This window comes from Corvus hawaiiensis, chromosome 17 (assembly GCF_020740725.1).
Source record: "Corvus hawaiiensis isolate bCorHaw1 chromosome 17, bCorHaw1.pri.cur, whole genome shotgun sequence".
Taxonomy (NCBI): domain Eukaryota; kingdom Metazoa; phylum Chordata; class Aves; order Passeriformes; family Corvidae; genus Corvus; species Corvus hawaiiensis.
Genome location: NC_063229.1, coordinates 1,187,808 through 1,214,242, shown reverse-complemented (window position 1 = coordinate 1,214,242; position 26,435 = coordinate 1,187,808). Strand labels below are relative to the sequence as shown.

Below are 26,435 nucleotides of genomic sequence, written 5' to 3'. Positions count from 1 at the left end.
AGGACAGCGCTTCTGTCTCTAGTGGCACCACAGGCAGACACAGTCTCATCTTTGCTGTGTTCTTGGTTACAGGAACCTGGGGAGATGATTTTCCACCTGACAGTGCTTTTATCTGATCTAACCCTTTTGCATATTTTTGATTTTCTTGTCCAGTTCATGACACCCAGCCAGCTTGTCATGATTAAGCTTGGCTAATGAGAGGTTCAAGGCTGATGATCTTCTCCAAAGTGCTCCCCAAAAAAGAGAAGAAACATCATGGAAAACCTGCTAGCAAACATGGCTCAGGCTGAGCTTGGGGTAACTACCCCTAGATCAGAGGGTTTCCCTTGTTCCCTCTGGGTTGAGGTGTCACAATGGTGAGTGACGTGGGAAGCAGGACAGGTGTGCTAGCACCAGGCAGTGTTTGCTGGGGCAGGAGCTGGTGGCTCTTCCTGGAGGTCCCCGACCCCTCTGCTGCAGCAGAAGCCCAGCAAAGTGAACAGTGGAGGAGAACACACCACTACAGCACTGCTGCTCTCATAACAAACTGCTGCTGGTGGCCAAAGCAAACATCACCATCAGTGAATAGCCATGGGACTTTGCATCCTGTGCACACACAGAGTATCTGCTCAGCTCTTCTCTGGAAATACCTATTTGGTCTTGCTAAAGTGCTCAGAACATTTGGCTGTGGCTGGGGAGAGGCAGGTTGAAGATGGCATTGGTGAGGAACCCTGCCTGCAGGGTGACAGCCTCAGGTTCAGCCTCTTCTCACATCCAGCAAGGTGCCCTGCTCTGACACTGCTCTTGGCTGTCTCTCCAGGCTCAGCAGTGCTCAGAAGCCAGTTTGGGGTACATGTGACCCTCTGTGAGTGGAGTACCACATATCACAAGTTCCTGCTGTTGACAGCCTGGGACAGAAGTGGTAGCTTTGCTCTCTGGCTCAGAGCAGGAGATGCTCTTCTCCCCTCTTCTGGGAGTAACCAGCTTGCTCTGCGGTACTCCTGACCCAGGAGCTCATGCCTCTGCCCCACCTCACTGTCTCCCTCTCTGGTGGGCAGCCACAGGCCTGGTGGGACTGCAGCGTGGGTGGAGTCACCAAGCTGGCAGAGTCCAACAAGGTAAACACTGCCCCAGCTGCTCTGCCGCACAGAGCATAAGCACAGCAGAAGCCAAAACAGGCATTGAACTCATTTTCAAAGATAATGCTCCAGTGCTGGAGTGCAGGTAGGAAGACTGCCAAAGCGCTGGTTCTGAGATGATGTGTGCTGGTGCTCTGGTGCCCATATCATAGGTCTAACAATTTATACTGCTCATGAATCTCCTCTTCACAACACAGAAGTGAGCTTTAAAACCAGGATTCTGGGTGAAATGGGAAGGGACAAGTATTTCCACCATCAGATTGTCACTGAAACTCAGGAAGAAGAAAAACCCTCCAGCACCATTTTTTTTCGCGTTAGAGAAGTAGGCATTACTTTATTCTGGCCAGGATGTGCAATGGAAAGCATTCTGTCCACACATGGTTCTTTACCAGACTTCTCACATATTTATACATAAAAAATCCAAAGAAATTCTCATTCATTGGTCTTAAATTACACAATTTTTCGTACTTGATCTTCTATTCATTATCGATCCCTTTACCTTCAATGCTAATTTGATCCTCATTCTTTGGTTCTCTTATCAATCTTTTCCCAGACCATGTGTCTCCAACCACACCAGGGGATGATTGTTCGTGTCCATTTATGCCCTCTGTATCTTCTGGCTACTCCCAATTTGTAGATGTTAAACTCCCAGAGTCTGGGAATCTTCTCTTTGTTCATTGAGGCTCATCAAGCCTCACTCAGCAAAACTCAAACCCTCGGTAAACAGTGTATTTTGAAGATAATCTTCAATTATCCCCACATCTTTGGCAGAGGTGAACAAACCTATGACTAAAGTTACTTAGAATTTTAAGGGTTATAGAATTTCCAACGCGGTAAGTGTCTCTATCTTGCCTCTTCCTGTGATACTCCCCTTTCCATTCGAGGCAGCGCAGTGGCAGCCCCTTGGAGGATCGGGAGACTGCACTGGGGTGGCAGGAGCTGGGTGTGTGTCCCCCCATCACAGAGTGATTTGGCAGCCAAATTTCTCACTGCCTTGGCCACACTGGGCACAACTGTGCCTGACCTGCCTTTACTGACTACCTAGAATACCTCAAGAATACCTTAAGGTACTTCAAGGATCTTGAGTCCACAGTGAAGGCCCCACCACTGAGTGGTCTGGGGATACTCTGCAGTCCCTTCAGGTGCAGACCTCTTGCTGTTCCCTTCTCCCTTCCAGCTCATGCGACCCCAACCAGACTCATGGTGCAGCTCTTCAAGGAAGGGTTTTGCATTACAGCAACACCATCACAGGTCCCACCCTCTGACTTTAAACTACAGCTCTTTCCACTCCTTGGAGGTCTAACGGAAAGAAAATGGTTGTCACTTGCTTGCACTTGCACTCACACCCCTGCTTGCAAGCACGGGGACCTGGGTGTCCAGGTGGTCTGGGTGTCCATCAGGCATCAGGACACACATACCAGGTCTGCCCAAACCTCTCTGTGGTGACACAGAGGATGTCACCTCCTTCTCCGGTTTTTTATCCTTGATGCTCTGGCAATGACAGCGCTCTTCTGTTCCCCTCTCTATCCTGACCCATCTCTGTGAGTCATCTGGATTTACTTCTCCTCCTTTCTGTCCTCCTCCTTTTGTCTCAGCTCCTGTGCTCTTCATCTTCCCACCACAATCCTTTAATGACCTGAGCCTTTGTTCTGATCTGGGTATGGGCTGTCCCTTCTTTAAGGCTTATTTGATACCAGACACTCCAAATGCAACACTGCTCTTCATTTCACTGAGCACAGAATGGGCTCATGGGCATCAAGGCTGCTGCTTCCTCTCTCAGCTAATAAAGCAGGAGAAACAGTCCTGGATGTTGCCAAGAGGATGAAACATTCCCTACATGAAAAGTTGGTAAAGCACTATTTCACCACCCCTCCAGTTTTAGGACATGTCCCAAAAACAGAGAGCAGGGGGGGACTGTAGAGAACTGTAGAAAGGACAAATTCTTTTGCCATTGCCTGGCTCTCTTGATAAGACCTGCAGCGTTACAGCAGGGATTACTGTAACACGTGTACCAAACAAGGAGGCCCGTGGAAAAGAAATATATATGGACCGATTCTTGATAGATGTTTCAGCGATGTTTATTTTCCCAGCTGCATGGCTGGGGCTCTGCAGAGGAACTGAGGCAGTCACGGGACCCGAGGGTCCTTGCCTGCGCAGGGAACACAAACCAACCAATGGGGAATGAAGCTGACCAGGGGCCAGGGAAACCCTGTGCCTCCCCCCCAGGGCCCCTCTCCCAGGACTACATGGTGGGGGGGAGGGACCCCGACACTGCAGTTAGACCTGATGCAATAATGGGCCATGACCGTCACTGGTAGCCCCCGCCAATACAAGTGAATGACCTGCACACGCAGAACTGGGTGTATCACACCAACGTCCTGTGAACATGGATGCTGACGTGCAGAAGGTGCCATAGTCCCCATGCTGGAACAGAACCGCTCTTAAGCACCGCTCAGCCAGTGCATGAGCGAATGCCGGCACATCGCAGCAGAGCTCTCCCCACTGACAGGTGGAAGAAGAAAGGATCAACACAACTCCGCTCCTCCATGGTGGTGACTATCCCTTGTTTTCTGTAATTCTTTGCTTCGTCCTACTTTCCTATCTTTCTTGCTCTCTTCCTTGATAGTAAAGAAAAGTGAGGGGTTTTTTTTGGTTACTAACATTTGACCTTTTTTGTGTCTTAATCTCATTTTGGGTATATTTTGAACTTTTCCCCTCTCCACACATGCAGATTGGGACAGGGGCCTGCACGTTTTGAATGTGTCCACATGACCATATGTGCCTCTCAGCATCTCCAGTGCCAATGTGGGATGGAGAGGAAGGCACAGGGCAGATCCAGTGGGTGTTGGCTCTACTGGCAAGGCAGTTTAGGACAGACCAGGGCAGGGTTTGTGTCATGCCTGGGCAATGGAACCTGAATCTGTACTGGGGCTGTGCATCTCCTTAGCAAGTCCAAGTTTTCCTTCTGCCACATCCTGAATTGTGCATTTGGAGGCCTTGGCAATAGCTTCTCGCTGCTGGGGAGCACTGCTTGCAGCTGCAGACGTTGCCCTGCTGGGTGGATGGTCGGATATGGGGCCTGTGGGGCTGGTGGGGTGGAATGGGTCTGGTAGGTCCTCAAGAAGTTCCTCTGTGCCCCAGCTGCTGCAGACCCAGAACAATCAGTTCAACCCCCACATCCATGTGGAATACGAGTGGTGGTTGGGACAAGATGGTATGTTTGATAGTGACAAAGATCTGGATGAGAAGGTGAGGTCCTGAGAGGTGCTGGCTTGTGGCCATGCGTGCTCTTGCTGCCTCACTCCCACTGTGCTGAAGTGGGTGCTCCTGTACCTGCCCTGCTGTACCCACTCCATCTAACCCGCAAATCCCTTTTCCCAGCTGGGTCTAGAGCTGCTACCACCAGTCCCCAGGCCAGAGTTAGCAGAGGCAGTGCCACCTGTATCCTGCCAATGGTCCACCTCCACAGACTGGATGTGCTGCTGCTCTCCTATCCCCCTGCATTCTTGCCCCAGCAGGCAAAGCAAGGTGGGAGTCTGTGGCAGCGGCCTGTGGGGGCTAGCAGGATGAGCTGCTGCTGCTGCAGCCTGGCACCGTCAGTAGGGTGGGGCCTGAGAGGGAGCTGAGCCCCAACAGGATGTGATGGGTTGTCTGGTGCCCTAGGAGGTTCCTGATGGACCAATGCTGTCTTGTGCTGGCTTCTTTGACCTAGCACTGATCCCTGCTTTGAAGAGCAGCACAATGTATGTATGCCTGTAGATACAAAAATGCTGCTAGCGAGGATTTTCTTGCTATTTTCTAAGTCCGTGAGAGACTTTTCTCTCTCACAGAAGAGGTAGCAGGGTATGTAAACAACCAAGCCACCTGCAACCTTGAAAAGTCTTGTTTATGGTATAGTAGAAAAATATTTTGATAATGGATGTTCTAGGATTTTAGCCAATCACCCCAAGGGGGGGCTGATCCTTTGTCCAATTAGACTATGAAGAAAAAAGTCTATAAAAGAGTTTGTAAAATAATTTAAAAAATCAATCTTGCTGCACAATTCCTGCCTGCTGGATCTTCTCTCCTCCTCCTCCCTATGGCTGCAGGACACGGTGATATACCCTAGGGCCTAGGCCTGCGATAATATTTGGTGCTGCCCGACGTGATCTGCACTCTCTGACATGTCCTGCTGCTGCGAGTCAAGCCAAATTTTTCTAGAGGTACGCTGTTCCCTTTCCCCCCCGGGACTGGGAGGTCCAACGTGACTGAGAAATGGCAAACAGTGGCTCACAAACTGACACTGTGGTAATGGTCTGGAAAGGTGTGTTTAGTATATTGCAAACCTCCATTTCTGAAAACTCAGTTCGGGAATTATTAGATTGGGCTACCTTAAAAGGGATTTCCACGGACGGAGATACCAAGAGATACTGCCCTGGACTTTGCCTTATGGCAGGAACTTGGCTGTGCTGTCCGGCACGAACTCCCGTCTGGGGACCCAGCAGCGTTAGAATTATACCAGACCTGGCGTTCGTTATTTATTCTGCTGACCGACCTCGACTGTGGCAGTAGGGCTGGCTCGCCTATTTTGGTGATGAGTGACAGAGGAATGTCCAAGGGGGACCCTGCTGACCAGGCTCCGGGGGCAAATGATGATGGATCCAGAAAAAACCCCCAGCTCCACAGGCAGAGCCTGCGCCGCCTCACCCTGCACAATCGCAGGACTCCGCGGCCCCCAGGGACCCCGTGCCGGCAGAGGCGGGGATGTCGGGGCAGTGGGAGGGAGGGCAGTATGCCTCGCCACGGCTTATCCAGGGCCGCGAATTAGCGGCTTAGCGAATTGGACCCCCGTGGCGGCTCCTAGCCCGTTTCTGTATGCACCAGCGGAGCAAAAGCCGCCCGGATGTCCCTTCTTAGCCGGTATAGTGCTGGGCGTGACTGCACTGAGACTGCCTGGGTGTGGTCCGCTGCCCTCCTTGGCGCTGGACTGTCCTGCACTGCTGCAGAACCGAGCCATTGACCTTTTAATACAGCATCTGCCTTTGCTGACAGAGTTACCAAATATATCCCGGCAGCTGGGAGAATTGCTCAGCCTGCAAAAGCAGCTGCTGCAGATAACAGAGGCACCCCGCTGTGCAGGGTGCGCCGGGCCCGCGCCGCCAGCACTGCCCGCGGCTCCAAACCAGGAAGCGGCATGGCCGGCGGCAAACCCGGAAGTGGCGCTGCCGTGGGAAAACCTGAACGCAGCCGTGGCTGCAGAGCAGCAGCTGGGGCAGCGGCGCTGAACGCGGCCGGGGAGCGAGAAACAGCAGTGGTTTCGGCAGCGGTGCCGAACGCTGCCATGGAGCAAGAGATGAGCGCGGCGCTGGGTGTGGCTGTAGCCCCAGATATGGCTGCAGCAGCTTCAGTACTAGTTCGGTCGGGACCGACTGAGATGGCTGCCCGAAAAGAGGCTGCTGTTCAAACTGCAGTGCAGCCAACTGTAGTCTGTGCTGTCTGTTCTGGCTCTAGCAAACCTAGCCAAAGTGCTAACCTCTGTTCACTCCTAGCATCTCAGAGTTGCCTTTGCCTGATGATTCCTCATCGTCAGGCAGTGAGGCAGATGAGGTTCTGGCCCCAGGTCGTAAGGCGGCTGTAGCCGGGCGGCGAAGGAAAAGGCTGCGCCGGTCTCGCCCCTGGACCTTTCAGGACTGCACGGTAACAGTGTGTCCGACCCACTACAGCTGCTTCTTAGAGTCAGTTAAAATGCGAGCATTGGAGGAGGGTGACTGGAGGTTATCGGAAACACTTGTGTTGGAGAGGATGAAAGTTTGGTAAGAAAGTTTCACAGATATGTAGGCTTGGCAGAAAGATCTCTGAATGTAGAAACTGAGGATGAGATAGAAATGAAAACAAGTTTTGATATAGAGTAAAAGATGTTTTGCTGAAACACTGATCGCTGAGTAACTGAGAAGGCAAAGGTTGGAGATGAGTTGGAAGGAGATTTTTATGATTAGGACAAAGGTATGTGACTACAAAGAAAGACATGTTTTTCACCAAGTAAATAAGTCTCAAGAAGAGCATAAGTAAATAGAAAACATGTGTTTACCAAAAAGAGAGATATTGCAGGCAAACAAGAAATGTCAATGTAGCAAGAAGAAGAAAGGTCTAAGAATTTTCCACTGTAAGCTTAAATTGTAACTTACTCTTGTGATTGGATAATAATGACTATAATATGGTGATGGTAGTAGCTATGATAGGCTATAGGCAAGTGTAAAGGTATTGGGTATGGTGCTTATTGGTTGTTATGTATTAACATAATAATGTTAATAATTAACATTGTTATGTATTATTTCTGTAAAGAAAAGCATAAAATGCTTTGTAACTTGAAGAGAAAGCAGTTTCAGGTATGCCTACAAGCTGGAGCTGACAGCTGTAGGGCTGGCTCTGGATACCCACTCCCTGAAATGCTGTAACTTCACCTATGCAATAAACAGCTTTCAAGAGAGCCGCCTGGAGTCCAGACATCCTTCGTGAAACTTTCTCCTATACACCTGGAATGCCAAATAGATTTGAGGATTCTGGGGGTAATTGGGAAGCTGTTACACTCCATTCACAGGCTGTGCCAGAAGTTCAGGATGGTACTGACTCCCCAAAAGGGGAGATCCAAGCTTTCCCAGTGTATAAGGCTCTCTCAAATTCAGGTGAGCGTGATAAGCATGAGGTGATTGCTTGGCAGGTTGCCCAGGACCTGCAATCCAAGGTGGCACAACATGGCTAGGTTCTGCTGAGGTTATGCAGATAATAAGGGTGATAAATACAGATTTACTTGCTCCATTTGATATCAGACACTTAGGTCAAATTCTATTTCAACCTGTACAATGTGCAGCTTTTGAGAAAACCTGGAGAAAGCTGGCAGACAAGGCTGCATTAGGGAATATGCAGCTCCCTGCTGCTGATCCTAGACAGACAGCAGGAATGGATGCTTTGATGGGGACTGGTCCCTTCTCTGATCCCAGCCTACAGGGTACTTTGTCCTCTAGTGTCCTGCAGCAAGCTCAACAGGTCAGCATGGCTGCCCTGTTGAAAACCATGGAGTTGTCTGTGCCTAGAAAGCGATATACTGAAATAGTTCAAGGGAAATCAGAGTCATTCCTCTCTTTTGTAGAGAAAGTCGCTGCTTCTCTCGAGAAGCAGGTTGAGGATGACGGGTTAAGACAGTTGTTGTTAAGGCAGTTAGTGAGAGATAACGCAAACGAGGAGTGCAGAAAAATCATAGATGCTTTGCCAGAGGATCCTGAGGTAACAGACATGGTTGAAGCCTGAGCTAAGGTGGGATCTGGGAACCAGAGAAGGTCTGCTTTGGCTACGTTCCTGCAGCCTGTTTACACATCTTCTGATAGTGAACCAAAGCAACCAAAACAGGCGAAAAAACGGAAGCGGCCTAAGCCGAGCCAAAAAGAGAACACACCGATCCCCCAGTGCAAGAGGTGTGGCAGGCCAGGGCATTGCTCAGATTATTGTAGATCCTGGACTCATGCCGATGGTCGGCCTTTGTCAGGAAACTTCCGCCAGGGTGCAAGAGGGGGAATTGCTCTCCGATGCAGTCTCTCCCCCAGAGAGTGGCACAGGTACAGGCACAGGCCTACCCAGCCACCCTAGAGACAGCACCCACGGATCAGACGGGTTTGACGTCCACACCGCAGCCGCAGTCGTCTTAGACTCTAGCGGTATTTATAAGGTTCCCTTGGATGCATATGGACCCTTAGCCCAGGGATCCAGTGCAATGCTGGTGGGAAAACCTGACGTTGCCCATCAAGGAATCTTAGTGCACTCAGGAGTTATTGATGCTGACTTTAAAGGTCAGATTTGCGTTATGGTCTCCACGCAAAACGCCCCTGTAACTATTCCTGAAAAGACCTGCCTCGCTAAATTAGTGCCTTTTAAGTCTTGTGTCCCCAGGATAGAGCAACAAACTCACGAAGATAACGGCAGTGGATCTACGGGACTTCCGCAGGCCTTCTGGACTGCAGACATCTCTGACCAAAGGCCACAGATGACATGTACCCTGATCCTGCCGAACGCCCGTCCGCCCCAGACTCAGCTTCGAGGTTTGATTGATACTGGTGCTGATGTAAGTATCATCTCCTTCTCTGCATGGCCTCCCTCATGGCCTTTACCCCCAGTGGGATCGGCCATCGCAGGATTAGGAGGAACCACACAGAGCTATTGAAGTGAACGGCCTGTGATGGTGAAGGACTCAGAGGGGCACACAGCTACAATTATGCCTTATGTTACTACCACTTCCCTTAACCTTTGGGGACGGGATGTGTTGGCAGCCTGGAGGGTACTGATTGGGACAAGTTTTTAGCAGGGCTCATGTCGCGACAGAGGGAAAACCCGGACGCTCAATATGAGTGATCAACAGGAATCCGGTATATTGATTGTACCAAAGCTCCTTATATACTATCAATAATAGGCTTCATGCATATTCGTAACGGCGCATTCTAAGTGGTTCACGTCGTCTAAGCTGATCTCTAACCCCTCCTTTGGTTCCTCTTTTGTGGTCAGCAGTTCTCCTTTTTTCACTGGCCTTCTAACCACAGATGTCTATTGTTTTGCTGCCAAAACCTATCCTTGCTAACTCTGCAGATAAACCCATAGCTCAGCAATAAGACTCAATGGTGGTTCAGTTATTGAGCAAGATACATGTGATATTCTGCAACTTTAGTTGTTACACAAGATGTGTGGTGCAGTGTTCTGTGAGACCTTGCTCAGCTAACTGCAAGGGTCTATGTGCCTGTTCTCACGTAGCCAGCTTCTCAAATCAGTAAGCTGCGAAGAATCTGTATGTCCCTTCTCACGTAACCAATCCTTCACAGGGTCACTGTGTGTAAGGGTGCACAGTATCCTACACTGCCTTTGCGGTGGTTGCCTAACACACCAATCTAAGTCAGACTCTGCTCAGTTAGTTGAATTAAGGGCTGTTATCATGGCTATTCAATGATTCTCACAGGAACCTTTGAATTTGGTTACTGAAGCCGACTAGCAAAAGCTTTGTATACAATTAATCACCTTACAGTACCACAAAATTCAAATAATCCTGTTACTCTGAATCATTTTCTCTCATTGCAGTCTTCAGGTGAGACACAACTTCCCCGGGCAAAAGTCTGGGTACAGAATTTACTCACTAAACCAGTGGGAAGGCCCTCATGAGCTTATCATTTGAGGTCGTGGGTATGCTTGTGTTTCCACAGATACTGGGGTACGGTGGCTACCTTCAAAATGCGTTTGCCCTGACCTACAGCACCAGAGGCAGAACAGGCAACCTCCAAATGATGGCCAGAACGCCAGCCATCCAAATGGTGACCAGAATGTAGATCATCAGCCTAATGACTCTTCTGATGATGACCAAGATGTCAACCATCGGGCAGATGGTCCTTCTACAAGCAGAGACTGGGATGGCCCTTCCACCAGCAGAGACTGAACTTTAAATTTCTTGTTATGGAGTCAGATAGTTAAAGCCTTAAGGACATATTTAGAATTAACAACTGATGTAAATTTCTATTTAGGATTAATAGTAGAGTTGTTATCAAACAAAAAGGGGGAATTATAGATACAAAAATGCTGCTAGCAAGGATTTTCTTGCTATTTTCTAAGTCTGTGAGAGACTTTTCTCTCTCACAGAAGAGGTAGCAGGGTATGTAAACAACCAAGCCACCTGCAACCTTGAAAAGTCTTGTTTATGGTATAGTAGAAAAATATTTTGACAATGGATGTTTTAGGATTTTAGCCAGTCACCCCAAGGGGGGGCTGATCCTTTGTCCAATTAGACTATGAAGAAAAAAGTCTATAAAAGAGTTTGTAAAATAATTTAAAAAATCAATCTTGCTGCACAATTCCTGCCTGCTGGATCTTCTCTCCTCCTCCTCCCTATGGCTGCAGGACACGGTGATATACCCTAGGGCCTAGGCCTGCGGTAATATATGCCCTTGTGGCTTCTCCACTGGTGCCGTGGGGATGTGCTGTCCCCTCCCCAGTGCCGCTGCTGTTGGGAGAGGCAGAAGAGCACATATTTAGAGACAGGGCTGGAAAGCCAAAGCTGCAGGCAGAAACAGCAACATCATCGCAGTTCTGTTCCTTAGCCAGACAGGCTCCCACTGTCCTTTGCCCACTCAGCTTTCCCATGACATTTCCCACTTCCAAGAGTCCACTCTGCTTTCTGGGACACTCACCAAGTCTTGTTTGACCTCCTTTCTGACAGTTCCACCTCTAACTAGAGTAATTTCTCAAGTCAGACCTGTAAGCAGAGAAAAGAAAATCCCTAAATCCCTGCCCAGACATCTATGTCCATTCTTGCCTGGAGCTTTTCCCAGAAGCCCTGCTTAGAATCATCTTGCTGCTGTCCCCTGATCTGGTCTTGCTCTGTGTTTGGCTCCCCTGGGGTCATATCCAACCTTCCTTACTGGCTTGGCTCAGCTTTTTTTTTCTTTGTTGAGGACACAAGGAGCAGGAGGAGGCAACCTCTGCCTCCGAGCATCAAGCACAAGCACACATCCTCAGAGCCAGCACCTTGGTACTGCTCTGCTCCAAGCAGCCCAGCCTCACCAGTCCAGCTGCAGGTAAGGACAGAACAGGCTCAAGAGGGACAAGGAGCCAGACCATGGTGGTGTGAAGGGACCTGCTGGAGATCTGCAGCTGCCTGCACTAGATCAGGTTGTTGGTGGCTTTGTCTGGCTGAGTCTCATTCATGGGTCAGGCCAGCAGAGCCTCTCACTTAGACATGGGGCTGTGAGAGCTATGAGACCTGTGAGAGCTGCAACAGTGCTCACAGACAAGCATCAAAGGGCTACCCACACCCTGGCTGTGAGATCCCAATGCCACCAGGCCAGGGTTATTCTCGGGTTTGCTGGGCTGTTGGAGATGCTGAATTTGGAGAAAAGAATAGCCCTGTCCCTAACTTTCAGGCTGTGGGTTTGTTTCCATGGATGCCCTCTGGCAGAAGGATGCTCCCTGCTCTCACACACCCAGGCAGGGTAGCAGACTGAGGGCTGAGGCAGGGTCTTCCACACCACAGATTTTTGACAAAGGTGTAAGTAAATGCTGCCAGGAGCAGCCCCAGGGTCTCCAGGATGGAGATCTGGTCAGCTGGAGCCTCCAGGTGCATTGAGAAACCAGCCTCATTCCAGCAGAGCTCAGTGGTATGGGGAGCATGGCAGAGATGAAGGGTGCCAAGCATGATGCATAGCAGCTGCACCCTAATGCTGGCAGCTCTTGGAGCACCTTGGAGCTGCACATCTCTCACCTCCTGGTAACATGCTTCTCATCCCAACCTCCACGCTATGTCCTTCTGCTTCCTGGCCATGTCCTCTTCCCCTGCTGCTGCTCTCCACCCTGTCTACAGTCCCTTCCCTTTCCAGCTCCCAGACTGATGGTGTGCTTGTTGCATTGCATTGCCTGACAACTGTCTTGGGGTGACCTTATGATGTGTATCCCATATCGCTGCCTATGCCCAGAAATTAATTTTTGTGCCTTTCTATGCCTCTAAACTGAGCTTGAGAGGGGGGAAGGAAAAAACTGAGCAAAACTTTTTCAAAGCAGTTTGCAGCTTGTTCAAGGTCACACAGAGAGAATGTTTTTTTCCAGCTGCGGCAGGGGAGGGAGGAGGCACCCGGCTTGCTGTTTTTTCCAGTCAGCTTTTGGCCAGTGGTTTAGCTTCTTTTTCTCCAGAGAGAGACTGAGAGTTGATTTTTTTTTTTTCCCCTTCCCTGGAATTTCGGACTTTCTCCCTTTTTCACTGGACTGCTACAATATTAGAACACATCAGGAGGACTTTCCACCGAGCACAGAGGGCCTGGCCCTGGGCCAAGCCCCAGCTCCGAGGAGACCAACGGGAGGACTCTAACACTTTCCCAGGTTTTTCTCCACAGCGAGAGATTTTATTATTTAGCATTATTTTCCTTTTCCCGTGTGTTTGTTAAATAAATAGTTTTATCTCCTTCACTTTCCTTCGAGGAAAATTTATTTTTTCCCGAACCTGGTGGGGGAGAGGTGGTTGTGCCTTCTCTCAGAGGATATATTTCTAAATTTGGCCAAACCGGAACACATGTTGCTGTTGTCCACCTGTGATGAAAGGTGTGAGGAGATGACCAGCCTGATTGTTGTTGTGCTTGAAAGCCATGGACCCCCTCTGCACATCTGACCAAGCACAGCAGAACAGTCTGGCCCACACTGACCCCTCCAGGAGCCAGATCCATGTTCTTGGGATGTATCACCCCTTCTTCCTCAGAAGAATAGTTTGATCCAGAGGCCAGGATCAGCTCAGCTCCCACATCTGCCAGTACTTTGTCCTGTTTGCTTTTGACCTGAGTTGGTGTTGGCCCTAGCAGTTTCCCTTTTCAGCAGTGCTGTGATTCCTTGGCATTGACATCTCCCTGCTAAGTGCTGGGAATGCTATCCCTGCGTTGTTTATGATTTCAGGTTTTTGGCAGATCACAGAGTGAAGTCCGGACATGGAGAAGAGTGCAGTGTCCACACTGGCCCTGCTTCTCTGGGCTGCAGAGGACACCTTTCTCCCTGAGGACACTGCAAAGGCAGAGCCCTTTCCTTAGGGACACCTTGCTTGGGTTGCTTGATCTTGAGGTTGTGCTGAGCAGCACTGCTGACTCCCTGTGCAGACCTGCCCTGAGAAACTGGGATCCCATACAGTGCACCTGCACATGCCTGGGGCCTGGTGCAAAGAATCAGCTGCCTCTGAAAGGATGCTCCAGCAGAGGGAGGATCTTCTGGATCCCTCTCCCAAACTCCCAGGAGATGACCTGCTACTTCTGCATTTCCTCTGCACATGAAACCTCCCAGTCCCTCATTCTTGCTCTTCACACCGTTGCCAGGGGCTTTGGGATCAGGACAGTGGAACTAGTTTGGTTTGTGTCCGATGAAACTGTTCTCTCCTTATTGCAGAATCAACTGCTGCTCTGCAGGGTTCATGGTCTTTATGACTGTGGTGAGGATTGAGCACACTGGAGCTTGAGAATGCAAAGAAGTGGAGCCAGCACCACAGAGCCTGTGCTGTCCCTAATTCCTCTCACATGTTTCATTCTGTATATGTGTGTGTGTGTGTGTGTGTGTGTGTGTGTGTGTGTGTGTGTGTGTGATCCAGAAAATGTGTTTCATAACAGCTCAGCCCTGCCTGGCTCCCCAGTAGTGGTGCAGAGGCCCTTTGAGCCTGTCACCAAAAAATATAGACTCTGCATTTTGCAGTGCTGTTCTAGTTTGAGTTTCTAGATACTTCCTCTTTCCACCAAACCTCCTTGCAAAGCAAAGTGTTTACCTCCCCTTGGATAAAATTACTCACAGTTCAGCTTGCACTGCTTTTCCACTGGCTGTGCTTTTCTAATTGCTGAGCACATTTCACGTTCCTCTGTCCTCTCTGAGCCAAAATTACATCCAGGTGTGCAAGAGTCCTGGTGACATGCTGGATGTACGAAGCTGTTGAGAGCTCTGCATTGTTGGTGTCAGTGAGCCATCCCAGCAGGACACACAGGGGCAAGAGGGCAGTTCCACTCCAGGCAGCTTCTCCCATCCAGAGGAACTTCTTAATCATTAATTTCCTGCTTTGGCCTTGGGAACCTGACTACGGCATTCAGCTTCTGGGCTGCATGGAGGAGCTGTGCCGGAATGCCAGAGTGGCAGGTACTGCTGAAGAAGGGACAGCAGCTCTGACCTCACTGTACCACTCACAGTTCTCCCCCATGGCATGGTACAACCCATGGCAGTTGCTGCACTTGCAACAAGCACTGGAGAGACTACCAAGCCCAGAAGCATCACCTTCGCCTGTTCATGCTCAGTGGAGCTTCCTCCAGGGAGGTGAGGGGACCTGGAGAACTGGCTGTGGACCAGAGGGTCATGACACCAGGAGAAGCTTTCCCAGTTGTGAGGCTGTGGGTCTCCTGACAGTTTTCCTTAGGGCTGAGTGGGGACAGACAGGTCTATGGCACCGAATGCAGACCAATGCAGGGGCTGAATGGCTGTGGCATGGTGGTTTGTGGCCAGTATTTCTGGACTGGGGCACCTCTGGACACAGGGACAGTGGGATTCCTTGAGCTGCCATGGGTTGTGCAGGTGCATGTGGAAAGGTACCACCCACAGAGCAGGGGCTGCATGTGGCACAGAGAGGGATATGGGGCCACTCAAATCTGCCTGTCCAGAGCCCTGCCTGCTCCAGCCACAGGAAATTGCAACAAGCCACACGAAACATTCCCTGTGCTGAGTACCCTCTCTCTGGGCTTACCAAAGCAGCTGGTGCTGACCATACAGCCCTCAGCCTGCTCCCACCTCTCCATGAGCTGTGGCTTAAAAACCCCTGAGGCTCCATGAGTGCCCAAACCAGCCCAAGGGACTGCTGGCACCTGGCCTGACCAGCACATCAGACAGATGCTCTTTGCCTCCATCCTGGCAAGTGCTTGTGCTCGCAGGAGGACAAAAGAGTAAGTCACAGGGACTTGTGACTGCCAGCAGGGAGAGTGTGGGGGCTGTGGTAGTTGCCCTGACCCTGTGGGGGAGAAGAGCCAGCATTTCATGGCAGCTTCCTGCTTGGAAGAACCCACATCTGGGTTTCCAGTGCACTGGTGATGGCTTGTTTGTGCTTCCCCCCTTAATATGAGGTTCATTAGCTTTTAGTAAGGACAGGCTGCACAGGGAGTACAACCTGCTGCAACCACCTGGGATCATGCAGATTCCATCCTGTTCCATCTCCCATCTCTGCTGGTTGCCTGGACCTCCTGGGGTAGCAGTTTTGCTGTCCTGGGGCATGTTCTGGGGATCAGATGTGAGTGCAGCAGGTCGGATGTCCATCAGGACTCCATTCTCCAGGAGCTGCAGAAAATGGTTCCTGTGGAGAAATGGAACTGGTGCTGACACATAGCAACTGAGGGAGGCACAGGGTGCTACTGTGAGAACATGAGGGGTTTTCTAGTACAGAGGGGACACCTCCACAAACCACCTGCGTTGTCTTCTGACCCTGGGATGAAGGCTGCCCATGAAGCTCTGCTCTTCATTCTTGCCTTGGCTCACAGAAGCCAAGTCCTAAGTCACTGAGCACTTCATGAATTCCCTGAGGAATGGAAAACCCTTTTCGCTCTGACCTTAGGCTACATGAGTGCTTTTTTGGTAGAGAACAGAAGTGTTCTTCTTGGCAATGATTCAGTGTCCTTGAAGCTGCAGAACCCCAGGACCACTAGGGTTGGAGCTGCATGGCGCTGGTATGGGGTCAGCCAGGGCAGAGAGGCTGTGGGGCTCCTTGCCCCAGCTCCTCTTCATGCATGGGGAGAAAGCCTCACTGCTAACATTGTGCACTTGGTAGGTGGATGTACACCACTCTGAATGGGAAGCTGGTGTTTGACTCGTGCCCAGGGCGATGATGCTTTGCTGCTTGTTCAGAGGTCAGTTTGCAGATCCTAAAAGTGTTGCAGGCAGAGAGCAGTTCCTTGTAGAGCACATGCTGCCAGCCAGCCCTGTCTGGCCTGAAGTAGCTGGTGGCAGCGGCAGCCTCAGAACACAGCAATAACATCATTGAACAGTTAGAAAAGTAAATGAATATTAGGCTATTTCAGTTCCCTCAGGGTAGGTGAGCATTCAAGGGGTGTCCCAGGAGGCTGGGCAGAGAGGGTGGGTGAAAAGGCATCCTGTGGTGTCGCTGACACTGGTCTTTGTGACATGTCACTGCAGGTGGCATGTGGGATGCTGTTCCAGACGTACACAAAGGTGGTGCTGGCCCTGTGCCTGCTGCTGGTCCTGTGGCAATGTTTCTGAGCTCTCACAGATAGCCTTTCCATTAGGTTCACTCCCTCCTCCATACCCCTACTGCCTGCTGCACCACCACCCGTACCAACAGCTCCGCATAGTTTAATGCCCACCACAAGGCAGCCATAGGGCCTCTGCTGATGGGCGCAGACCACGAGCTCTCCTCGGATATGGTTCAGTGGTGACTGGTAAGTGAGGCAATGGGCAGGAGCTTGTGGCTCTTCCCAGGCTCCCTGAATCTGTTTGCAATGGGGCAGGGCCAAGAACAGATGTGATGGGGATAAAGGGATGCAGAGATCCCAGCTCAGCTCTTCCTCCACCTCTTACCCTGCCCCCTGGGCTGTTCTACGCCCTTTAACTAATATCCCATCTGTTTTTTCTGTCCTTTCCCAGGTCTCTGCTAGGAGAAATGGGGTTCTGTCTTCCTTTGGGTTACTGGTGGAGGGGCTAATGTCACTGTGCTTGCTCCTCTAGACCCTGCAGGGTGCTCCAAGTGGTGTCCACCTTCAGGCCATAATTCAGCAGCTCTTCACTGTCCTCTGGACCCTGACTGCTGATGTGTGGGACCCATCTCACTGCAGGACTTGTGTGGTGGTGGGAAACTCAGGGCAGCTCAAAGGGTCCAGCCACGGGCTGCTAATTGAGATTCATGACTGGATGCTGAGGTGGGTGACCTAAAAGGATTTGGTCTCTTCTGGTCTTCCCAGTACCCTGACGTGCCCCAGCTCCTGGCCATGCTGTTGAAATCTGCCAACACAAACCCTGTGATGGAGGTGGCTGGCTGACCCTGCTCTCTGGAGCCCTCCATCCTGGGACACACATAGGCCTTGTGTCACCCATGTCCTCTCTTTGCTGCTGGCTAGGGTGACCTGCTGTCCCTGGCTGGTGGGACCAAGAGCCTGCGACCAGCCAGCCATGCACCTTTGTTTTGGGACACACCATCCTGCTGTCCTTTAGGATGAACAGAGCAAAGATCACTGGCTTTGAGCTGGATGTTGGCATGAGAACAACCTATCACTTGATGTACCCAGAGAGTGCAGTGAACCTTAGGCCCAATGTCCACCTTGTCCTCATCCCCTTCAAACCTCTCTGGACCTGCAGTGGGTGACCACCTCCTTCTCCACCAGAGAACTCACACAGTGTGTCAACTTTGGGGGATGGCATCTCTTGTGCTGGAAACCCTGCGGATGGCACAGTGTGGTCTAGGAGTTCTGGTGCCTCACTGGAGCCCTGGCACTAGTCCTGATGGCACAAAGAGTACTGGGCATCCCTCTGATGCCATGAAGATTTTTGCCTTTTCTTTTATACCCCTGTTATACCTTTTTACAGCTTCTGTATTCCTAGTGCTTTTTGCCTACATTCTTGGACTTGTTTGTTAAGCTAAGAGACTAAACATCTTAGAAGCTTTGTAGCCAGGGATCAGTGTGCCCCAGACCCCAAGGTCCTCTCCAGAACATATTCTGTAAACCAAGATAGAACCATCCAGGGGAAGGTTCCCTGGGGAGGGGGGGCTCACTTGAACCTCTCATTGGGGAATCTTTGATAGATGTGCTAATTAGCAAAGCCTATGCTGTAAAGGTAATTAGTAATTAGGTAATTAGGTAATTAGTAAAGCCAATGTTGGGGGGGACACACGGAAGAAGAGAGACACAGAGACACAGGGAAAGACTCGGTGGGGTACATCTCGATGCATATGACCTGGACGTGTACACCTAAGGATCCTTAAGAATAAATACCAAGGTAAAATCCCTTTTCCTCTTCTAACCGTGTATGCCTCTTGATTTTAAGACCAGGAAAAGGCATCACCTCTGCTCTGCACTTTGGGGTAGTTGGGCATTGGCCTGTCCCCACAGGGCTCAGGCAACCACAGTACCATGCCCCTATGATTGGGATGGCAGCTGTCCCCATAGCAGGGCCATGGGCTTGATATGTCCCTTCCTACAGCCAGGCCAGGGCATGCTGCTGGGCCAGCCCAAGGGGCGGGGGATGCCACTGGGCTGGGTGCTGGCAGACAGTGGACATCCTCTGCAAAGAAAGAGGCCTCCTCAGCAGCGGGTGTACTACATGATCACTGCTTGCCTCTGCTTTTGCAGCACGTATGTAAGAGTTAAACAGTTCATCAAAGCTGACAGAAACAAGGTAATGGCTCTGTGGGCTCCAGCTCCTCAGGAGCAGGCAGAACTCTGCCGGGCAGAAGGACAATGGCTGCACTGTGCTGGGCTGGCTGTCCTGTTGCAGCATGGGGAACACCCAATCACTTCACTCAGGTGTTGATCCTGAGCCCAGCTTTCCTCAAGTACATCCATGACAACTGGACACAGCATCATGGGCGTAGGTACCCCTCCACTGGCTTCACAGCCCTGCTCTTTGCCTTGCACACCTGCCAGCAGGTGACCACAGCCAGTGAGACCAGGCACTGCCACTGTATCTCCCCTGCACTGCTTGTCCATATGCTTGCAGGACACCCCAGCATCCACACAGCAACGGCTCTTGCTGGCGTACGTACAGGTCTCCATGTTCGGCTTTGGAGCAGACAGTGAAGGGAACTGGCACCACTACCGAGAAAAAAACTGCTGGTCCGGAGCCTTTTGCAGGACGAGAGTCCATGATGCTGATGTTGAATTCAGCCTCACCAAGAGACTGGCACATAAAGGCAGGATTGTATTCTACAAGTGATGCATTTCCAAGAGCCAGGTGGTTTGGCCAGGAATGGGCCAAAGTGCACTGCCAGTGACTCTCCTAGCTCTTTAGCCTGCTGCTCCTCCCCATCACCTGGGCTCACAGACCCTGCAATTCACAAGGTTTCAGTACTGCTTATGCTGGTCCTACCAGCTGGGTACTGTGGGTGCCATTCTCCCACGGCACCAGGCATTTTGCATTTAGCTGGACATAGGGTGGGCATGATTCTGCCCATGCTGGTTGGGAGGGAGGAATGGGAGATGGTGGGGCTGTAGGTGGGCATGGAGTCTGAGCTGCTGTGTGTGGCCCTGCAGGGCTGTGAAGCCACTGGGTGCCAGTAGTGGAGAGCAGTTGCTCAGACATGGCTGGCTGCATGACAGAGCTGACATTTCCACCCACAGATGGCTTTTGGGGGAGGCTTAGAGTTGTTCTCAGGAAACGAAGATGCCCCCCTCACCCTGCGCAGTCTTTTACTACAACTTTTATTCTTATAGTCTTTAGCTAAGAAACTATTTTTTAAATTGTATCAAGGAAGAGTAAGAAGGGAAAAATCAAACAGGCCGACAGAAGACAACAGAATCAAATTTGAAATGATCTTATGTCGAATAAACTTTGAAAACACATGTGACCCACCACTTCCTTTGCTTTTTGACCCCTTACAACTTTGAAAAGGGCACGCCTGCAGAACAAGACTGCAGACCCTGGGGACTGAGCTCCCCAAAGAAGATTTTTCTCCTCCAGAGCAGGGTTAGCAGGATGTCTTTTATCACTTTCAATCACTAACATCCTTGATCCAGACTCAGCTTTATCATGGTTCTTAGTCACATGGGCTTTCAGTCTATTAAAATCACCAGAAATCTCATACTCATATCCTTCCTATTGATAGCAGAAGCCTGTATTACTTAACTATTAGCTTCATTATTTTCTGCCTCTCCAGGTAGAATCTCCATTTCTGTGTCTTCGATTTCTTCTCTCCACTATTTCTGTTTCTCATGATGAGTACAAGTATTGCACTTTCACCTTCCCTTCACCTTTCTTTAGGTGCTCAGGAGTGCTCTGAGCAATGATGTCCAATGCTTTTCTAAAGTTTACAGGCAATTGGCTTTCCTATCAAGGACAAGCCAGTCCTTGAGAGGAAACAGTGATAACTGTTTCACTGTGGGTTAAACTCTTGCTGCATTACTTCCATTCATCTTCTCTCTCCTGACTATTCTTACAAATTTAGTTACAAAGCTGGGTGCTCTGATGACCAATTGAAGCTGTTCAGGTCACTTTTTGCTCCTGATGAAACATACAGATACTGTGTTCCCCTCCTCATGCTGTAGTAGTACTGTGTGATCCTGACCCACTGGATTTATTAAATATTCTTGTAAAAAATACATTTAAAACAAACCTGTTTTTCAATATTCTTGCTTGAAGATAATCATTCTCCTTACCCACACCACAAATTGCTCCTCTCCCCAGTTGAAAAAACAGCAGTTTTTCAGATTCCCTAGTTTATAGGTTGTTGGGGTTCCTCCCCCCTGCCATGTGGTCCTGGGAGAGGGGCCCCGGGGTAGAGGCAGGGCCTACGGGGTTTCCCTGCTCCCTGGTCAACCTCATTCCCCCTTGGTTGGTTGTGTTCCCCTGCCTGGGAAGGACCCTCTGGTCCCTTGATTGCTCAGTTCTTGGCCAAGTCGCTGACCAGGTGGCTGGAAAAATAAACATCTCTGAAAATATCTACCAAGAATTGGTCCATATATTCTTTTCCTCCCGGGCCTTGTTGTCTGATACACGTGTTGCAAGAATCCCCGGTGCAACAATAGGTAAGTTCAACTAACTAAAAGAACCAACTGCCTAGCAAAACCTGCTTTAAAATGAATTACGAAACAGCTTTCTCTCTGCAGTATTTGATCCTGTGCCTGTCCAATTGCTTGGACCAAGATTAGAGTCATACCAAAGCAAATCCAGATATGAAATTTAAGAGTAATCACTCTGTTTTACCTCAAATAAGGCAAGAATTCACTTTTTTTTTTCTTCATTATTTTGAAATTTCTACCAATATAGTTCCACATACCAAGCACTTTACTCACTTGTGGAGATGATTTAACAGAAAAAAAGCACCATCATCATCACAATCGCTACGTACTTTGCCACAATGCAGGTGTCTTTTAATTCTAATTTCCAATTCAGTACCAGGATTAGTTCAAATAATTTAATTATTCCTCCATATGCCTTACCAGAACAAACAGAGGATGGACATTATTTCAAAATATACACCAAGGGGAAATGAAAAAAAAAATTTAAAAATCAATTAAAATTCCAGAGACTTTTTTTTTCTGAAATATCAACTTGCATCTTTCATAAGAAGAACAATTGGGAGCTCCCCCAGCACAGAAAGCACATCCCAAATGCTTAGGCTCCCCATGCAGCCCAGGATGGCTGGAAGGCAACAGATGGGATTCAGCACATTTTCACAGAAGTCTGACATACAGCATCAGCACACCCAGAAATATTTTAAAGAAAAATTGAAAATCCCTGATGGTGTTGCTAGAAAGCTTATTTGATGGCAACTTCAATCCATTACAGGTCTCTTGATAATAAAGTACGTTATTTCTGAGGCAAACAGGATGCAGTATCTCCAGCATCTCTGTTGGGAAGGGGAACAGAACTGGAGGAACATGGACTGACACAAAAGGAGTTTGACAGCAGGGTCTGCACAGCCAGATATGACAGCTAATCTTTACAGCAGTAAGGTTCAAGTCGTTCCATCCACAAACTAAGGCCAAAGAATGAGGGCACAGTAACACGTGAGTGGTTAGGGCCGTCTGGAAATTCCAAACCTCTTCTCCTGTGCACTCAGAAGATCACTTGCGTTTCAAAGAGACCGTTCAGTTCTCCTTGGAGGCTTGGAGGTTTTTTGGGGGTTTTTGTTTGTTTGTTTGTAAATGGAGCGAGGTCATTGCTTATTTTTTATGTTGTCTTCCCAAGTTCAATTTTCTTCTGGATGGCACGTGCTGAGTGATAGATCAAGGAGTCAATGAAACCTGCAACTAAAAGGAGAAAACCAAATGGATGAAGTCAGACATGCCTCAAAGAGAGAACAACTCTCAAGGAAAGAAAGCACAAACCCTGCTGTCAGAGGAAAGGAATCCCAGGTCCACCAGACAGAAAAAGGTTCTGCTGCTGCTGCTCAGAAGAGTAAAGTCCTCATCTCCTCAGGACAGAAAAGACCCAGCCTGCAGGGCAGAGGTGATCATGCTTCTCTAGAAAAGATCTCTTTTTCAGAAGTAAAAGAGACAGGCTGAGTCATATGTGTTTACTGATGATTGAGAAGAATTTGGAGAGGAAGCTGAAGTGGAGAGCTTTATGCCACACTGTTGCCTTGACTCAGCTTGCCAAGGGCATGTTTCCCATTTCTTGCTCATTTTTACCTTCCAAGTACCATATGCTGCCCTTGATGGATGCCCTTTATTGGAGACTGCAATGTACACCCACCAGACACAAAGCAATACAAACCACTGCCTTTAATTCTTTCTGCAGTATTTTCCCCAAACCTCTCTGGCCCTGAAGCAGCGTATTAATTCAGCGCTTGTTTGTGACCACAGAAAAACTCAGAATGGGTCTAACGTACCACAAACCCCAGACAATCAAGGTTTTCACAGGACAGGAACCTTGAGCTCCTGCCAGGGAGGGAACACAAAGGCTGCTAGGGAGCCTTTTTTCAATGACAGGATTTTATAAAGCTTCGTAGTCTTCTTCTATTCAAAACCTCAATCTAATCTAAGCAATAAGTAAATGATTACTTGGCCGTACACAAAGACGTACATTTCAATATTATACAAAGAGTTGCAGCTAAAATGGGAATTGAATCTTCTGTTTATTACTATATAATATGGAATTATTGGACTTAATACTTGGTCTTTGAGTAATGCTTCAGATGACACTTGTGTGGTTGTTTTGCACTGAAATTATCTCTACTTGTGGAATCAATTTGACATTATTACTCGAACACTGTTACAGAGATGACTTTAGAAGAGCATAGAATCATCTAGGTTGGAAAAGACCTCTAAGGTCATTGCATCCAATTGTCCCCGGCACTGCCAAGCCCACTGCTAAACCATGTCCCTAAGTGTCTACATGTCCCTACATGTCTTTTAAATACCTCCACGGAGGGTGACTCTACCACTGCCCTGGGCGGCCTGTGCCACAGCTGGACAACCTTTTCCATGACGAAATTTTCCCTAGTACCCAATCTAAACCTCTCCTGGTGCAACTTGAGGCCATTTGCTTTCATCCTGTCCCTTTTAGAAGACGAGACTGACCCTCACCTGGCTCCAACCTCCTTTTACGTAATTGTAGAGAGTGAAAAGGTCTCCCTTGAGCTTCTTTTTCTGCAGGCTGAGTAACCCCACCTGCTCCTCATCAGACCTATGCTCCAGCCCCTTCCCCAGCTCCAATCCCTTCTCTGGACTCACTGCAGCACCTCAATGTCTTTCTTGTCATGAAGGGTCCAGAACTGAACCCAGGATTCAAGGTGCATCACCAGTGTGCAGCCAGGGACAGTCACCACCCTGGTCCTGCTGGCTACACTATTGCTGGTACAAGTAATTGGCATAACTGGCCACCAGCTGATTTTATCTCTAGAATACAGAGTCTGAGCGCAGTGTATGGCAGCAAACATGAATTGGCTGTGAAACTCAGTCAGTGCTAAAGGGCACTTGAATTTGTCATGAAAGTAATTTTTGAAAGCCTTTTCAAACCACAGAGATGAACAGGATAAAATTCATTGCAGACAGAAATTCTGTTTAACATTATCAGGTTAATTGAGCACTGTGACACCTCAGATGATGGGAAAACCTTGCAGATAAAGGTATGATGTTATAGGTATGTGATACAGATGTTATGTGACACAGTAACTGGCTTCTCAGGTCCCTGACCACATCTTTGGGCTGGCCCTTAACACCCACATCTCTCACTATGAGCACCCTGGATTACTACCTGGAGAGCAAGGCTAGACCAAGGCTGTTCCCATGCACAGACCTGAGCAGATACTGATTAGCTACTCCAGAAGCCAGCACCAAGAGTGAAGTGCAGATACTCAGACAGATCTGCAGGAACAGCCTCTCCTCACAAGACCCCATCCAGTCCCTGCAGAACAGTAGCCAGAGCTCCTATGTCTGGGAACACAGTTTGATATCTCTGAGATATATATTATGCTCATGGCAACCTGGATTCACAGATTTTACCAGCTTTGGTTCCACATGAAAGCAACTATCTGACCCAAGCTGACCAAGAACGCAAGTAAAGACGCTTTCATCTAGTCAGTGAAGAACAGCTTCCTTTCAAAACAAAATATCCTGTAGAGCATCAGAATGAAATACTATGACAGGTCTACAGATCTAATGAAATGAAATGCTGTAATAGATCTACATCATCTACAGCATCTTGTAAGTCTCCAGTGCTAACTACAGTCTGATGCCATTCCTGTGGCTCTGCAGAACATGCTGTACTGCCTCCCAAAGGCTGAAATCATCTCTCTTCGTCAAATGGGGATTTATTATCAGACATGCAAACTTTAGAAAGAGCAAGACAGTAAATGCTTACACTTTAGAAAGCAAAATGATTGAAAGGTGCAATACCTGTAAATATGCCTCCAACAATGGCACAAACTCCAGTGAGAAAGTGAGTAAAGGACCTAGAATTTGAACAACCAGCATGAGCTCAGATACCAATGTCAGGTACGTAACAATTAACTAATAATTATAATAATGTTCATCACACCATATAAGTATGCATTACCTAAATATTCATAGCTGACAATTCTCAGATTAAAGAATTAATTAACCCCTATTGGCTACAGAATGGAGTTTGTCACTGCTACTTTTAGTCAGCAGCACTAAGAGGAAGAACTGAATTTATAAACCTAAAATATGGACTTTTAATCCCTAAGACATTATTCATTCCTACTCAGTCAGAAGGCATATCAGGCTCGTGTAACACAGTAACTAAATCACTAAGCACATGTTAATACATTTTAAGATACATTGTCTATCCCCCATTGTGAACCTCAAAGACTGGACAGCTTCCCCTCCCCTGCAGTTACATGCCGGCCATTAATCCAGAGAGAAGAGGTTCCACACTGGCTACAAGATGTAGAAAAGCTATGGAAAATGCAGAGTAAGGAACCAGTTGGACTGTGTGGGTACTGCTGGTAAGATGGGTATGCTCTGTAAATCTAGTCTTCCCATTAGAAGTCCGAACCAAGAACCATTATATCACACGTCTGCTCCTCGCACCACTTTCCTTTTTCATCTTGATACTGGATTACAATGCTTCACATAATAACAGAAAAAACCAAGTCCCTAACCAGGGTTCACATGGAGAGGAAGGACATCAGTGAGCATCTCTTCCTCTCCATCGGCTGGGAAGGGGCTTGGATGAATTTCAGGCATTTGCACTGTCATGTCTAAGTGAGGATGAAGTTTCAAGCTACACAAAATGACAAAATCAATGAAGGATGAATGAAATAAAATGAAATGTCTCTTACCTGTGTTTCTCTGTCAGCTTCACCATCATGGGCGAAAGTTCATACAGCACAAAGACACCAGGCAGACCCTGGTCTCCCAGTAGCCCGTTTGCTATTTTCTCATGTCGTGTAACTGAGAACTGGTTAGTCCTTACCACCTACCAGGAAACAAACAAAGCAAATGCTGTTTTGCTAACAGGGAATAGGAAAGGCTACTAAAACACGAGTTCAGTGAACCACATCAGTGTAGCCCTGCCCATGTGGGCAGCCTGACATTGGTTAGAAAGAGTCATGAAGAGCTCTATCAGGATCAGGTATTTGCCATGAGGTCTATTTTTACTATAGGCTACCAGTTAAAGCCGCAGCTAGCC

At 48.8% G+C, this 26,435-nt stretch overlaps 1 protein-coding gene and 1 pseudogene across 3 annotated transcripts in view; one reads left to right on the top strand and one right to left on the bottom strand.

The window, feature by feature from the left end:
• The window catches only part of ERGIC3 (ERGIC and golgi 3), a 47,691-nt gene that overhangs the window by 2,308 nt on the left and 18,948 nt on the right, over positions 1 to 26,435 (bottom strand). The window contains exons 11-14 of one of the 3 annotated variants that reach the window (XR_007207171.1): positions 26,086 to 26,222; positions 25,178 to 25,233; positions 22,667 to 22,774; positions 21,682 to 22,588 (exon numbers count right to left, since the gene is read on the bottom strand). Coding sequence is in view for 2 of the 3 variants with exons in the window: in XM_048321528.1 (XP_048177485.1) it covers positions 22,509 to 22,588; positions 25,178 to 25,233; positions 26,086 to 26,222 (273 nt within the window). In the remaining variant the exon portion in view is untranslated. Of the gene's footprint in view, positions 1 to 21,681; positions 22,589 to 22,666; positions 22,775 to 25,177; positions 25,234 to 26,085; positions 26,223 to 26,435 lie in introns of those variants that run through there. The other 2 variants (XM_048321528.1, XM_048321527.1) reach the window with 2 other exon arrangements.
• On the top strand, positions 16,815 to 19,553 carry LOC125334565 (annotated as a pseudogene).